The 16,051-nt window shown below is 48.6% G+C and overlaps 1 protein-coding gene and 1 pseudogene across 3 annotated transcripts; both read left to right on the top strand.

Annotated features, from left to right (window-relative positions):
* Positions 1 to 42: 42 nt before the first annotated feature.
* LOC103634355 (proteasome subunit alpha type-2 pseudogene) lies at positions 43 to 1,404 on the top strand (annotated as a pseudogene). Its single transcript, NR_161402.1, has 5 exons — positions 43 to 140; positions 355 to 440; positions 855 to 917; positions 997 to 1,062; positions 1,328 to 1,404. The product of NR_161402.1 is annotated as a proteasome subunit alpha type-2 pseudogene (transcript).
* Positions 1,405 to 4,704: 3,300 nt separating this feature from the next.
* Positions 4,705 to 11,726, top strand: LOC100502414 (uncharacterized). 2 transcript variants are annotated; one of them, XM_008653596.3, is made up of 13 exons: positions 4,705 to 5,712; positions 5,794 to 5,948; positions 6,035 to 6,356; positions 6,453 to 6,861; positions 6,995 to 7,049; positions 7,223 to 7,312; positions 7,425 to 7,680; positions 7,782 to 7,854; positions 7,946 to 8,030; positions 8,127 to 8,555; positions 8,648 to 10,841; positions 10,932 to 11,102; positions 11,197 to 11,726. In XM_008653596.3, exons 1-13 carry the CDS (start codon positions 5,226 to 5,228, stop codon positions 11,202 to 11,204), a joined length of 4,734 nt encoding a protein of 1,577 aa, XP_008651818.1. In that variant the 5' UTR covers positions 4,705 to 5,225; the 3' UTR covers positions 11,205 to 11,726. The 2 variants fall into 2 exon arrangements, with proteins under 2 accessions (XP_008651818.1, NP_001310888.1); NM_001323959.1 differs by having other exon boundaries at positions 4,901 to 5,712; positions 10,932 to 11,140; positions 11,263 to 11,712.
* The last annotated feature ends 4,325 nt before the right edge of the window (positions 11,727 to 16,051 follow it).

The following is a 16,051-nucleotide window of genomic DNA, read 5'->3' as shown; positions in this document are numbered from 1 at the left end:
AAGGTGATTAGTGAAAACCTGAGATACGTATATGTTAATGAGTTTTACTTGTGATCCTTATTTGTTTCAGTGGTGTAAGACCATTTGGAGTATCGCTGTTGATTGCTGGGTATGATGACAATGGCCCACAGTTGTATCAGGTATACTGAAGAAGTTACAAGATAGAAACCTCAAACCTGATTATCAACCTTTCAAAAAAAGGAAACCTGTTTATTGTCTCACAGGGATCATCACAAGTAGTACTTATAAAGTGAAAAATGTGCACATATGTGTTAACAATCACCATGATATTGTAGGATGTACCTTCGTAAACTCAAGAGTCAAGACAACTGACATTGTTGGCTATTTCTTCAGGTTGATCCCTCAGGATCATACTTCTCCTGGAAGGCATCAGCCATGGGAAAAAATGTGTCAAATGCAAAGACATTTCTTGGAAAGAGGTACATAATCTCATGGTAGTAATGTTGTGCACTTGCACTATATACAGATACACTGTTGTGAGTTGTGACATAGTACCGCTGATAATTTTCTTCTATCATTGATAATTTTCTTCCATCATTGATTGTAAATAAATTCCAGTTGATTCTATGTACCTCATCATTGATTAATATAAGAGGCATGTGTGCCTAGGGATGGTAATGGATTATGATCAAGTGTTTCTTCACAATAAATTGTGGCCCTTAATAAATTTTAGTACAAAAATGAATAGGAATAGAGACCGAATCCTAATCCGATTCGATCCTTAAATTTTATAGTGTAAGATTTAGAGCCCATTACCACCCCCTGTGTGCCATAACAGATCATCCTTTCCTTCTGATTTCACATCTTATCTTTATAATATGTTTTCATTGTAGATACACAGAGGATATAGAGCTTGATGATGCCATCCACACTGCAATTTTGACTTTGAAAGAAGGGTATTGCAACCCACTTGTAGTTGCTTAGTTTAAAACATCCTAAATAGTTACTAATTGGTTCTGCATCTTGGACTTGCAGATATGAGGGGCAAATTTCCTCCAACAACATTGAAATCGGAATTATTCGAGCTGACCGTGAGTTCAAGTAAGTTACACAGACTCAATTATTACTGCCACCTTTATATGATCCATGTTCCTCTTGCCTCATCAAATGATCAAATCACTGCATCACTCATTGCTCCCATTCTGTTCTTTAGGGTTTGGTAACAACTTGTGCTCCTCTAGCTGTAGGGGAAATGAATCTGTTTACTATGTTTTTGTTGTTGGAAATCTAAGGCTATTTGATATTACAAACTCCTTGCTACTTCAAATGGTTTGGTGAGAACTAACAGTTTCCATACAAATAACAGAGTTCTAAGCCCATCAGAGATCAAGGATTTCTTGGAAGAGGTGGAGTAAGTTGTCTGTTGATGATTTACTGTTTCAAACAAGAATAGCAGCATCACTTATGAGCAGCCAGCCTGAAGCTTGTCTTGGTTTTTTCACTCTGTAAACTGATTTGCTCCAGTGACATGTCTTGGTTTTATCACTCTGTAAACTGATTTGCTCCAACGACATGTGATGTTTACATTTGAAACCCTCCTGAACGCATACTGTAAACAAATGAGATACGTAAGATGGATGTTGTATTTGACAGTCTCTGCAGTTTGTTTATGTGATTCACGTTCTTGTGTGCTGTATCGATACCCAGGTGTTTGTTGTGTTCACATTGCAGATTTGCTGTAGTGCATGGATTTCGTGGCTGTAAGAAATCAAGTTCGCTATCCTACTGATGCGCTTTTGGCGTGTGATAAGTTGTTTCAACCTGATGCGCCTGTGCAAGAGGCCATGAGAAGCGATATGGCTTGGATCAATAGAGCGTGTCCCAAATTCAGTACTTGTGCGAGAACAAGAGATCAATATAATATTGTTGGCAACGTGTTAAGTGCAAATCAAGTTTTCGTGCAAACCAACTAACATAAGTCACAAAAAATTATTAAATTATAACTAACAAAAGTCACAAAAAATATTAAATTATAGATGTACTTTAAAATCAATTTTTCGTGCAAACCAATTAACAAAAGCCACAAAAAAATATTAAATTATAACTAACAAAAGTCCCAAAAAAGCATTAAATTATAGATGTACTTCAAATTCATCATATGATAAGAGATAAAAGAAGAGAAAACTGTAAGAGATAATTTCACTTTTTTATCTCAGAATTTTCTTTTTTATCTTTTAATATATGATGTGTTTGAACTTCAAATTTTACTAGGTAGGTGCCCGTGCGATGCCACGGAATATAAATTGCGAACCTCCAATGGACTTCATTTGTGACAAGTGATGCCCAAGAAAATGGGGGTAAACTGACACAGCTATCACTTGCATTACTTGCCCTATGCGTGGAAGAATCTGACACAGCTATCACCCATGAAGAAATCCGATTAACTTGTGGAAGCGGACTTCATTTGAGACAAGACAACAATACCAGTGTTGAGCTTGCCACTCGGCCATGGCACACACGAGAACACGGGATGCTCAAGTAAGAACTGAACATAATGCACTAATACAAAAAGCTGGCTTGCGTTCGCTTCCTTGCTTCACAGGAAGCATATCTGATATACAAATCGAGATTTATGTTCCGTGGCATCGCACGGGCACCTACCTAGTACAAAGTGAAGACCGTTGAAAGAGCTGAAGAAGGATAACAGAAGTTTGTTTTTACCGGATTGATCAGAGTTCAGAAGCAATGACTTAACAGGTGCACTTTCAGAGCATCTGCGATCTAAAATCAAAACTGCAAGCTGGACCTAAAATCTTTGGGCCGATTGTTTCAAAATCAACTCAAAGATTGCGGATTTGTGGGGGACAGATATCCCCCGGGTCCACTAGAAGGCTAGAAGGCCTCGCGAAAGACTCTGGGCCCATTACTTCACAAGGCCATCCCTTCGTGGGCCAGGGGAGGAATCACTGGCAGAATGGACCGACACAAGATTGGACCGACTCGAGCCCAGACGGCTCATTGGGTTTAAACATTATCCGCAGCATTGACTTGATTCTCCCGCGCAGCACCCTCAGACGTCGGAACTAAACGAGGATAAGTCAGCGGGATAACAGGGAGATAAGTTCAGTCGGTTCACTATTACTTAGGAACACATAGTTATCGTACCCGCATGAAACGCCCCACGGTCGAGTATATAAGGCCTAGGGGGCACCCTATCAAAGAAGAAGTCACTTATTAGCCATCTAATCAATTCTCTAGCATCCTTCATGCTAGAGAACTCCCCTGTAATCCACCACATAAAGAGCCACACAAGGAAGTAGGGTGTTACGCATCTCTAAGCGGCCCGAACCTGTATAAAATTGTCTATCGTCCCTCGTGCGCCCAATACGAACCATCGAGCTACAGTTGGTAACACCGTCCTACCCAAAAGCACCTCGAGGGATAACCCGGGTGCGCGGTCGGGTCCCAAACACCGACAGTATGAGTTTTACCTTGCTGAGGTTTTCTCATCCAAAGTTTTTAACGAGGTAATATCAACTAAGCTTTATGCTTCATCATTTATTTTACTCCATGGGGGTTTTAGGAATGCTGATTACAGACATATTTTCTTTTGGAAGTCAGTATGAGTTTTACTCATAATCCAAAAGCATGATGTACACCTTATTTTTCCTATAGGGTTTTTAAGGAGAATAATATACTGAAAGAACAATTGACGGATGTCAAATGAAGTTGGAATTGATCAAGGGAGAGTGCTAGAAAAATGTGACATATGTGTGATCAATCCAAAGGGGTGCGACAATTATCTCGCTAAGAGACACACCTATTGGCTTGCACCCCTTCACTTGTATATAAATATAAATTCCCTGCGGCTGTCACTTCTATCCCAAATCTCGTTTTTCATTCATTTACAATAGTTTCAAAGGAGTTACCAATATATGTATTGTCCTCTAAAACATCTATGAGTTCTCATACGAGTTTACAATAAGGCAATAATCATTACATGTTGGATCACTTTCTCCTTATTTTTCCATTAGGTTTAAAGAAGTTTTTAATAAAATATATCAATATTTCCCATCATTTTTATTCTACAGGACTTTTAGAGGATTAATTGTATTCATTGATCTTAAAATTGGATTCGGTCTAGGAACAGCATTACAGCAAGGAGAGTGTTGCAAATATGAATATCTATACGTGGATAATCTCATCCCAAATCGCCAGCCAACGTGTGGTTCCTTTTTGGAAACTGACGTCTCAGACTGTTTGGCGCACGCGCTTGCACTTTCTTAACGCCCCTTTTCCGTGTATAAGTAATTTAACGTAAATATGTGAAAATTGCTGTAGCCATTTTTCTTCATTCCATTACAAGTCAGTAGTTTGCCCACCACATAACCCACCAGACAACCGCGGCAACACCCGAGCAACCGGTGCGAGGGCGTGCCACATCAGCACCGGGGTGAAACACCCCGTGCAGTGTCCAGATCAGGTCCATTCCGCGCAGGTGGGGCCCGCCAAAAGCGGACAACCCATCTATATTAAAATCATTTTTTCTCATTACTCAGCTGGTTATAATCAATTTATAATTGAATGAATAGGCTAATGGTGCCTTCTTCCCCGGCCCGTCCCCCACCCACCTCCTACCACCGGTGGACGATTAGATTTTTCCCGGCTACCCGAAACCGACACGTGTCAGTGGCGGCCCATGCTTGAGCCGTAAGGAAGAGGCAGAGGGAGAGATTTTATTGAGCGTCAGTGTGGGCCCGGTAAGGATCCGACGGTGGCGGGCCGCGCTACGGTGGCGCCCTCGTCGCCGGCGCTGTCGGATGCAGGATCGGTAGGCGCGCGGATCTGGACCGTCCGATGCGGGGGTGCGCAGCGACAAAAAGAAGATGAGGCGAGGCGGGCGCCTAGAAAGGGAACCCGACGGGGAGGGAAACGGCCAGACGACGCTCAGACCAAAGAGCGAGAAGGGGGCAAGCGGCACGCTGCCGGAAAAGAGAGGCTGGCGTGGTGAAGGGCAGGGCGGAGCCTTGCACCGCAGAAGAGAAGCGAGGGGAGCGCCAAGCAGTAGTAGAAAGAGAGATAGGGAGGAAGAGCGACGAGAGCCGAGGAGCTCTCCTCCGCCTAATCCTTGGCCGCGCTGCTAGATTCGCCAGAATTACCGAGGCGCTGCACCCCGGATCTACAGGGCGGCGGCGGCGCTCGTCGGAATCCGGCGAGGCGGCGGTGATTTGCCGGGGATCGGCGCCGCATGTCTCAGATCTGAGATGGACAGGATCCGGGACGGCAGGAGGAGCGGGGTGTCCGGCGGAGCCGGGCCGCCGCCTCCGAGAAGGCGCCTCAGGAGCAACGGCGGAGGGGGCCCCAGAGACTCGCCGCGCTCCGAGCGCCGACGTGGCGAGCGCCTCATGCTCAACGGCGGCGGCGCCGGCGCCGGGAGGGACGACGCCGACGACACCTCCGACGACAGCCTCGGCGACGACGACGAAGACGCCGAGGAGGAGCTCGCGCCGCGGTACCAGCAGCAGCGGCGGTCGCCGAGCACGGCGCCGCCACCGCCCTCGCCGCCGCAGCCCGGCGGTGGCCACCACCACAGCAGTAGTAGCAGCGGCGGCGGCGGTTACCACAACCACCACCACGGCCAGCAGCATCAGATACAGCGGAAGGGCGGCGTCTCACATCCGAAAAGCCCCATGGTGGTCAAGGCTGTTGACGAGATGATCGGCGTGCCTGTCCCGAGGAAAGCCCGCTCTGGTAGTCTCTCCTACCACCGCTCAGATTTTTTTGGCATCACCGGCTGTTTCATCTTTGCTTATGCTTTTGTGCTCTTGGCAGCTTCTACGAAACGCTCTTCGCACGAGTGGCCTGTCCCCGGCGGTGGAACCAGTGGAGGCAGCTCCGGCGTAGGAGATGGCTCGCAGATCCAACGACCTTCGTCACGGCCGATCTCTCCGGCGCCTGCCTCTACTGCCGCTCCTCGGAAGAAGCTTGTGGGTTTCTAGAGGCCTTTGCCCCTCGTTTTCCATGGTGCTCTTGCTTGCTAACTTTTTTTTCTCTCTTCGGCTTTGCCTATCAGAAAACATTGGGTGGCGGTGTGAGCAGCGGTGGTCTGGGACCAGCGCCGAAGCAGCGACCGTCGATGTCCCCAGCGCCTTCAACAACCCCGCCACAACCGCCGCCGTCGAAGATTTCGAAGTCTCCATCTTTTATCCAAGAGGAGATTGAGGTCGCTGAGGTGCTGTTCGGGCTCACCAGGCAGTTCCCATGCCCGCAAAAGCAGGAGAGCAACCACAAACTCGAGCCTAGGGACGCGCCCGAGGCCAAGTCTGGGAACTCTTCGCCGGCCCCCTCGTCTTCTGGCGTCCGACCGTCGGATTCCACCTCCCTTTCCACCATAGGTGCGTAGTCCTGTTGGCGGTTGTGGCTTTTTTCCCTCGCTGTTTTTGCATTTTTGTTTTCTTGGGTCTAATCGGCTCTCCCGCTGGATCTTGCAGCTCCAAAGAGGAAGAGACCACGGCTGGTAAATTACGACGAAGATAGCCGTCCGGCGAGACCAGAGTTGGCAGAGCCGTCATCAAACCCGGAGTCACCTCCTGTGGCAAGATCAGAAGCGAAGACAACAGCAACATCGGCAGCAGCAGAAAGCGGCACCAGCACCACCCCTGCGGCTGCCCAACCTGAGACTTCACGAGAGTCAGAGAAGGCGGAGGACCGTGGTAGAAACAGAGACTCAGAGCTCCGGCCCAACGAATCAGATCGGCGAGATCACAGGTTGGAGAGCCAGGCTGTGCCGCCGTCGCCGTTGCCGTTGCCGTTGCCAGAGCCTCCAGTCAAGCCGGATGCTGAAGCAAAGCCGGTGGGCTCCGAGGCCAGGAACGGCGAAGCTACTGCCACGACAAAGATGTGGGCCACTTTGAATTTTATATTATTGATGTTACGATAGCCATTATTGTTTTTGGATTGTGCTGATTTGATTAGTATATTCACAATTTATGTGAACGATCTTTATTTATGTGAAATATCTTTTTCCCTGCAGTGAGCTGGCATCGGATGGCGCTCGGCATGACAAGAGGTTTTCCATTGATCTCATGGTGGGTATATGCTTTCTTGTCTCTCTGTTTGTGGTTGAATTGGTCTTGCCGAATTTTGTGGGCATAGAGTGAAAGCGACAATTTTTGCCGCAATTGCTGCTTGGTGTTTTGTTATTCTTTGGCTTCTTTTTCTGGCTTTCTTTTCCCTCATCTTTTTATTTTTGGTTCTATAGGCTCCCCCTCCTGGGAAGCTATCTGATGATATAGATGGCTCCTCCGACCCTGATGCAGATAAGAAGGGATTGGATTCTGAGATGGACATGGTGAGTACTTTGGTTTCACCAATTCTTTTGATTGACATCAATACATCATCAGCTGGAGCATTGGATATTGATTCAGATTTTTTTTCTAATTTTCTTTCTGTTTGACTAATAGTTGGGGAGAGGAAATTCGGAAAAGAAGGCTAGTGAAAGGACTCGGAGAGGACTGGATATTGATTTGGAGGACCAGAAGGTGCGAAGAATTCCAGTCGATGAGTTCGCGCCGAAGAAGCTCACACTGCAGTTGGATTTGGAGAAGCCCAGTCTCGGTGATGAAAAGTCGCCATCAGAGAGACGGCAGCCGCAGCCGCAGCCACAACAATTGCAGCAGCAGAAGCCCTCAAAGGCTGAGATAAAGCACGAGAAATCTGGTAAGTCTTTTGCCGTGTTATTTGCATTTGGTCCTTTGGTTTTAAGCCTTTTAGGAAGTTGTTTGTTTCCATTGTTTTATCTGGATTTTGTTGTGTTGCAGCTATGCCTGCTGCTGTTACACCACCTATGCCTATACCTGTTGGAGGCTGGCTTGGGAATTTCCCACCGTTTGGGTGAGTTCCTTTAGTTGCTGGAGCTGGATACGAAATGTGCACTCCTCTTCAGTGGTTTGGTTTCTGAATCTGCTGTTTTGTGTCGTTGCAGTTATCTCAGTCCAGTCCCAGGCCTATCAGCAGCTGGTCTTCATCATCCCATGGACGTGAAACCAGGGTCATCTAGTGGATTACATGTATGTATTCTTGTGTCAGTAACGCTGTGGTTATCTGTGCTCTGTTCCCCTCGCTCTGCCGCCTCTCCTGAAGTCTTACGGTCTTCTATATTGCAGCATTCTGCATTGCTTCCACCGCCAACACGCTCAAAGAGATGTGCTACACATTGCTACATTGCACAATTTATCCAGCACCAGCAGCGAGTTGCAAAGATGAACTCTTTCTGGCCGCCAACTGCTGCTGCTGCAGCCGCCGCCGCCGCCAATAGACCACCGGGGCCATTCTTTGGTGCAAGGCCATTCAGCATGGGTGTTGTGCCACCCACGGATGCCGCCTCTATGCTTGTGAACCCAATGCAGGGAAGCTACCCTGTTAGGGCGCACACTCCGATGCAAGAAGCAAAGGCTCCTATGGCTACATCACCATTCCAGGGGAGTCTCTCGAAGGACAAAACACTAGGCAATGCTGCTGGTGCTGAATCAAGCCAGAGGAAACAACCACCTTCTCATGAAACACTGCAGTCCACTCCCTTGCCAAACATGCTGGTACGTACATGCTGGAAATCTTATGCATCCGTTATTTGTACTTGAAAATTTCAGTTGGATTTTTTTTACAAGATGTTTCCTCCCTCTTGCAGCAAGCCCCGGCATTCATCTTTCCATTCAATCAGCAGCATGCTATGGTGGCAGCTGCAAATGCTGCCAACCGAGCAGGGGATGCAAAATCATCTGGTGCCGGCAATACATTGCCGCCATCTGCCAGTGCTCACACTTTGGCAACAAACTCTGGTGCCGCGGCCATGAACTTGAGCTTTGCCAACATGCAACCGGCTGATGCCCAGTTTTTGGCAATCTTACAGAATGGATACCCGTTCCAGGTTGCTGCCCATCCTGGAGGGCCTCCATATCGAGGCATGGCATCGCCAGGCCCAGCTGTTCCATTCTTCAATGGTCATGTGTATTCCTCCCCCATGCTGCACCCATCACAGCAGCAAGGTGCGCAGTCACAAAGTCATCAGAAGACCCAAATGCCAAACTTGCCCAGTTCATCACAGAAGCATCAGCCACAACAGTCCCAAGGCCTGTTGGGATACGCACCAAATACTAATGCAGCAGCAGCTGCTAGTAATTCACAGAATTATTCAAGTGGCAATCAGCGCCCTGTCCTGCTACCTGGCCTTGTGCACCGACAGGAGAGTGACAAAACTGGACAAGATTGTCCATCTAGTGATGACAAGCCATCTCACTCCCAGAAGAGTGGGTATGAACACAATTTTGCCGTTCCAGTCCATCTACCGAATTTTGCAATGATGCCAGCCGCTCAACCTGCTGTCAGTCAGAGTGAGAAGAAGTTAAGTGACCACCAGCACCACCAGCAACAGCAGCAGCCACAAGTCAGCCGAGGCCAGGGTGTGAGGATTGATCTTGCCTCTTCTCAGCCTTTTGTGATGCCCTTTGGCTCCATTGGTCCTCCTGGATCTACCCCAAGTGGTCTTGACTTTTCGGCATTGGCGCAGAACCATGCAGTTTTCCAGAGCCATCAAGATGCAGCAAGGCATGGTTATCCCCAGCTTAATTTTGCTGCAGCTCAACCTGTGCAATCCACGCAGCAGAAGCCCCAGCACCAAATGACTGGAGAAACAAAAACTGTTGCGGGGGATTCATCCTCGACTCCCATTGCTGGAGACAGTGAGAGAAAGAAATCAACTTCTCACAAGTATTCTAGTGATTCACAACAGCATTCGCTGTCCTTCACCAGGACGGAAAGCAAGAATTATGTGCCTCCTTTCCTTACTGGCAACACAAATGAAACTTCGTCCCGCACCCTGAGCCTTATCGGAACAGAATCTTCAAATGCATTCATGGGAAGCAAACCCACAAATTCCAACACCCCTGCCTCTACCGCCGCTGCAGCTTCGGCCAGCATTTCTCAGCAGCAGCAGCAGCACCTTCAGATGCAAGCGCAACAAAAGCACCAGCAGCATCAGCAGCTAATTCAGCATCACCATCTGAATCGGCCCAGATCTGCTGCACCAAGTACACAGAACAGTGCAGGTGGGTACCAAGACCGTATAAACATGGCTAATTTTCAGAATATGATGTACCCATCAAGTGCTGCCCAAGGGAGAGTTCAATCCCCCCAGTTGAAGGCATCCTCAGGGAGAGGGACACCTTCATCTACTGCTACGACTACCCCTGCCGCCACACCCCCTAATTTGATTATGATGAAGAACAGTAGCCTCCACCAGCAACAAGCAAAAGTCCCTATGCAGGCTCTCTACACTCCTGGTCACCAATCACAGACTTCCTTAAGTTCATCAAAGGTAGGACCTTCTCTAACAAACCTTTCTACCGGAGGAGGGGATCTATCTCGATCTTCAAACGCCCCTGTTGCTTCTGGTTCACCATCCAATTCGGTGTCCAAAAGTACCGGTGGCAGCCCACCCGCCACAGGAAATGCAAAGGGTGTTCAGCAGCCTGTCCAACTGCCATCACCACAGCAGCAGTCAGCCAAGAACTCCGCGTCGACGTCTGGCTCCAGGACTACTCCCACGAATCATTTCAGTATGGCCATGCCATCCATCCTTGGCCAGCAGCCTAATGCATCGCCTGGTTCCAATCCTGGGAGCAAGCAGCACTCACATACGCAGCCAGCATCGATGAAACAGCAGCCATTCCCGCAAGGCCATTTCTTCATATCCAACACCTACGCTCCTCCGGCTCCGGGAGCCGGAGGTGCTGCTGCCCTAGGCCTCTACCAGAAGCGACCAGGCGACAAGACGCAGCAGCAGCAGCAGCAGCAGGCATCGCACCAGCAGAGCGCCATGTCAGGTTCGTCCGCAACCCCTTCCATGTCCTTTGGATCCGTTTCGGCTTCCTCTGCCGTGACCCTCGCTGACCCAGGGAAACTCTTGCTCGCAGCTGCCGGCGGCAATAACGTGAAAGCACTCCATCCTTCATCCGGCGGGTTTATGCATCTCGCAGCCCAGTCTGCAGGTGGCATGGCGCACACCCACGTGTCGGCGGGGCAACTGACTTTCGGAACAATGCCGACGCCTTTAAAACCGTCAAGCGACCAGAAGCCTGCTGCCGGTACTTGACTTGCCACCAAATGAGTTTGAACAGAGAAGGTTCAGTCCCTTTTAGCTCACAGAACAAGTTGCCTTGTTTTTATTTTTATTACCAGGAAAATAAACAGTCCAGACGACCATGCATCGGAGTGGTAAACCTGAACTGGTTTTTGCCTGTTCAGCGGAAGCCCAAATGGCAGAATCGCAACAACAGTAGCAGCGGCAGCTCAAAAGAACCCGCATGGAAGCTCAAATGGCCCGCTTGGTTGCTGGTGATGAGGAAGGAAGGAGGGGTGCCGTGCACCAGTTCGTTCCGAGCAAGAAGCAGATGTCTCGTTAACTTAAAACAGAGTATTCAGATTCCGGAATGGTTGATGGGGGAGTGGTACTTCTTTTGTGTAGTTGGGGCTGGTTATCCTCCCATGGTGTAAAGGCCGCGGAGGAGGAGGTGCATAGAATTTGTCTCTTAGCCCGTTTTTTATTTTATGCATGGATGGATGGCCCAAAAGCTGGTTTCTCCCCCTCTCTCTTTCTTGTAGCTTTGCTGTTTCCGTTTTCCCCCCTTTCTTTCTTTTGGGTGGTTCTAAGCTTTAACTAACTGGAGGAAGAAAGATTCAGTTAGAACGCAGATCAGGTGACTTCGTTATGCTGTCTGTTGATACACACTCTGCTTGGATTGTTTTGGCAGCTAGATCTAGGAGGAGCAAAATATCTATCCCAAGTAGAATAGGTAGGATCTTCCGGCCATGATTGGTGGGTGACATGCTTCTGGGTTTGTTGTTGTAAGTAGCTTTGGGAGGGGGGTGGGGGAAAGGAAATGAATGAATGAATTGAAAGTGACTGATTATGGATGGATGGTGTACCTCTGCCCACTGTGAGCGTGTGATGACAAAGGTATTCGCTGCCTCTGATGACTGTGCATCTCTCATCCGGAGTGCATGTGGGGACTGGGGAGTCCAGCTAGCGGCAGCTCGAGCATCTGTTTCGGTTTTATGTGGACGGGCGAGACGCCGTGCTCCATACCATGGGCATGGGGATAGAAAAAAAAGATATGCGTGCTGGAGCTGTAGGTGAGCACACGTGCCGGTGCCCGTCGCCGTTGGACGTGCGAGGATGAAAAAGGCATTAAAATATGTGGGAGCTAGGAGCACCGTCGAGCAGAGGCAAGTTTCGTTTGGTGCTGGACAGTTTCCCTCCCCAAGTGGGCACGGCAAGGCACGGGCGGGGGAAGAGGTGGTGGTGGTGGTAGCCAGCCAGTGCTGTGTGCACCGCATGATGTGATCCTGCTGAATTCTGCCAGCGTCTCCCTGTCCTGTCCAGGTCCAGTGCTCGCTCGCCAGCTCGGCCGGGGTGGTGGCGATGAATTCGCCGCTGGATGGATCGGTTCGTCCAACGCACAGAGGCCAGCGGGTAGAGGTGCTTTTACTACCTGGCCGGCGAGCAAGATAAGGTAGAGCTTGCCCCGTCCGTCTGCAGTGCAGGCTGCAGAACTCGTGAACAGGGCAGGTAGGCCATCGCGAAATCTTGTAGGCGGGCCCCGTGGCCCTTCGTCGAGGCTAACTCCAGCAAAGACCTCTAAAAGGTTTTCTACCTTAAATATAGAGGATCAAACGATTCTCTACGCTTTTCAGCAGCGTCCTCTAAACAGTGGTGGAGGACGAAAACAAAATTAGGTATGGCTGGAACCTGGAAGTAGTGCTGGGAATATGAGCCGGGCTTTTCGGGCTAGCACAAGCACGGTCCGAAAATATGAGCCCAAAGCACGGCCCGACACAAAATAATATGGACCGGACTAGCACGGTCCGAAGGCGGGCTTGGGCCGGGCCTCAATTTCCAGCCCATCGGACCCCCGGCACAGCCCGCATAGATGGGCCAGACTTGGGCCGACACGGCCCAATTAAGCCCAATCTGTTTAATTTCTTTAATTTAGTAAAATATCGATTGTATATTGTTGTTATATTTGGAGTTTACGTGGTTCAATAATGCTAGAATTGTTTAATATCTTTAATTTAGTAAGCTATGAACTTTATATGGTTGTAATATTTTGATTTTATATGGTCAAATATACGGGCCGGGCTTGGGCCGGCACGGCCCAAAAAAGGCACAACGTGGTTTAGGGTCGGGCTGGACCACTGTTTTTACACTCGGACTGGCACGACACGACCCAAAAATCTTTTGGGCTTTGCTGGCCCGAACCCGTTTGGCACGAAGCACGATGGGCTTGGGCCGGGCTGGCCCGACCCGGCCCAATTCCCAGCACTACCTGGAAGCGGACGGCGGGCGAAGGCCGGAGGCGTGGAGCTGCTCGCCTGCTCCGCTGCTCGGGCCGTCGGGCGGAGGGCCGTAGCCGCGGAGCGGCTCGGGGCCTCAGGCCGAGCGGACGGCGGACAGAGGCGTGGAGGCGAAGCGGCTCGCCTGCTGGGCGGTGCTGGCTGCTCGGGCCGTCGGCGCTCGACGGACGGGCGCGACGGAGGAGGCTCGAGCGCTCGACCGATTGAGCGGACGGGCGGACGGCGGCGGGCGACTGAGTGATTAGGGTTTAGAGATGCTGAGCTGGACCTGTTTTTTTCTTAGTATGGCTTGGGCCATAATAGGCCCTCCGCCCCTGCCTCTAAATGGTCCTCTAAATTTAGAGTACGTTGCTGAATTCTCTATATATAGAGTTTCTCTAAACGGTCATCTATCCATTTGAATACTTTAAATAACCGATTTAACAAAACTAAAATATGTACAATACATTTAAGAGTACGACAAATACGTATGTACAAAAAATAAAAATAAAAAGTCTTTAATATAAGTATTTGAGTATAGAGGACGTGACTTAGAGAATGTTGTTGGAGATAAAAAAAATATAGATGATAAAATCTTTTAGAGAAGTCTGTAAAAGACGAATATAGAGGACGTTACTGGAGACGGCCAATCGCCCCATCTAGCAGGCGTGTAAATTGGCTGCTAATTGCATGCGGACGTGTGGCCGCTGCTGTGCATCCCGGTCGCTTTCGATGCGTGCCGTGGCAAAGTGACTAAGGCCTTGTTCGTTTCTGCTGGATTGGTGGGTCGGAACGATTCCTGAACGGATTGATTCTCTAATTTATATAAATTTTGATTAGCTGGAACGATTCCAGGTGCAATCCGACGGAAACAAACAAGGCCTAAAGAATCTGCCAACGTCGAGGTGAGGTGCGCCCGCTAAATCGTCCTTTTCATCTCGTCAAAGGCTCAAAGCTTCCAGTTAACCTTCCAACTCGTGCACCTTCCCGTCGTCAGGCGATCGTTTTGGACTACTAGGCTGTGACGCCTCTTCTGGTTCGGTGTATCCTCCCCCTCTAGTTTTCCGTGTGAAAGGTCGTCATGCTGACTGGTTTCCTTGACCCCGTGCATGCCGCTTCGGCGGTGGGGCCGCCGGTTATTTGGAGCACCTGTTCTCAGCCGGTGACTTCATGCTGCGTCAAGGCGCCAGTTTATCAGCAAGAGCAAGAATCTGTCCACCTCTAGCTCGTCAGAGAGGACGTGTATGTTCGGTTAGCTCTCAATCCATATGGTTTAGGTGAGATTGGATGAGTTTAAATCCAAAGAAGTCAAAGTTTTTCTAAATTTTTTCTAATCTCATCCAATCCATGTATAATGGGAATAACCAAAAAAGACATAGTTTTTTTTTCAATCACATTCAATACATGTATAATGTGAATAACCAAACAAGGGCATCGGTTTGTACTGGCAAAAAAATGTAGTAATGGATGATTGTTATGCTTTTTTTTTTGTTACAATCGCCTTCATTTTTTTCCCAGGTCGTTGACGGCAACAAAACAAACGAGAGCGGAGCAGCTTAGGTTTCCCTTGTCAAGTACGTACAGTACTCAAGTGCGCTCTCCTCTATGAAAAAGACTTGTCTGACAAATGTCCTCGCGTTTCAGTCGATCGCGAGGAAGAGAGCCGCGACGCGATTTCGTCCCCGACCCGTCCATGTACATGGCTTGAGCTTGGACCACCGTCCGCCCAATCGGAAACGGGCTACGGACAAGCAGGCAAGCAGCAGAGTAGCAGACGCCAGACGGGCCGGGAGGGGACGGGACAGGCTGTGCAGGAACACCAACATCCACGGCGTCGGCGACCCGATCCCACCTCCAGCGCGCCATGCGGGACGCATCGGATGCCGCAACAGTGTGACTGTCAGTGTCTCACTCTCACCGTTAGACATGGCAACGGGTACCCGAAACCTGAAACTCGGTGGGTTTTTACCCTATTAAGGTACAGGTTTGAGTAAATTTTCATACTCATAGATTTGTTAATGGGTATAAATCTATACCCGACGGGTTTATGGGTACGGGTTTGTTCCTATAGTACCCAAACCCGTGAACCCGTGGGTTTTTTAAACCCGACCAAACCTTAGTGTACATTGTCATTTTATTTTATAAACGAACAAGGAACTTGTTATTCCTTATTTACTTCATATTTTTTATCAATTGGTGAATGTATCAATAGTCGGTGAGAGTGTTGCTTGCTTGCTATTATAGTTTTTACTAGCGTTATATATGTGGTGGATGGATAACTTAGTGCAAGGTCACTTAATTATACAACTTATTATTTGTATTTCATTCCCTCTATTAATAATTTTTATACCAAACATGAACTCGTTGTTCATTACATAGATTTTGGATCATGATATCATTAATCATTACGATACTTATTGATTATGAGAAGAACAAGTATATTGGACATGAAACCCGCGGGTAACCCATGGGTACCCGCTAACCCGATGGGTACGAGTTTGGGAAAAATCTCAAACCCGTCATGGGTACGGGGTTTTTAATGGGCATAGATATTTTTCACGGGTACGGGTTTGGGACGGCAAAACCCAGCGGGTTTGTACCCGTTGCCATCTCTACTCACTGTTGTCGCTGGGACTTGCAGGGCAAGCCAGGCGTTTTTTTAAATATCCTTTTCGCAAAAACAATTTATGTTCACATTTAG

The sequence above is a fragment of the Zea mays genome, chromosome 7, assembly GCF_902167145.1.
Source record: "Zea mays cultivar B73 chromosome 7, Zm-B73-REFERENCE-NAM-5.0, whole genome shotgun sequence".
NCBI classification, from domain to species: Eukaryota; Viridiplantae; Streptophyta; class Magnoliopsida; order Poales; family Poaceae; genus Zea; species Zea mays.
The sequence above is the reverse complement of the archived record's forward strand: the minus strand, read 5'-3'. Positions and strand labels throughout refer to the sequence as shown.

Coding starts and splice junctions, on each gene's coding strand:
- LOC100502414 (XM_008653596.3), top strand. CDS start 5,226: ATGGACAGGATCCGGGACGGCAGGAGGAGCGGGGTGTCCGGCGGAGCC. Junction 6,862..6,994: donor GCTACTGCCACGACAAAGAT/GTGGGCCACTTT, acceptor TTTTCCCTGCAG/TGAGCTGGCATCGGATGGCG. Junction 10,842..10,931: donor CCAGCAGAGCGCCATGTCAG/GTTCGTCCGCAA, acceptor TCTTGCTCGCAG/CTGCCGGCGGCAATAACGTG.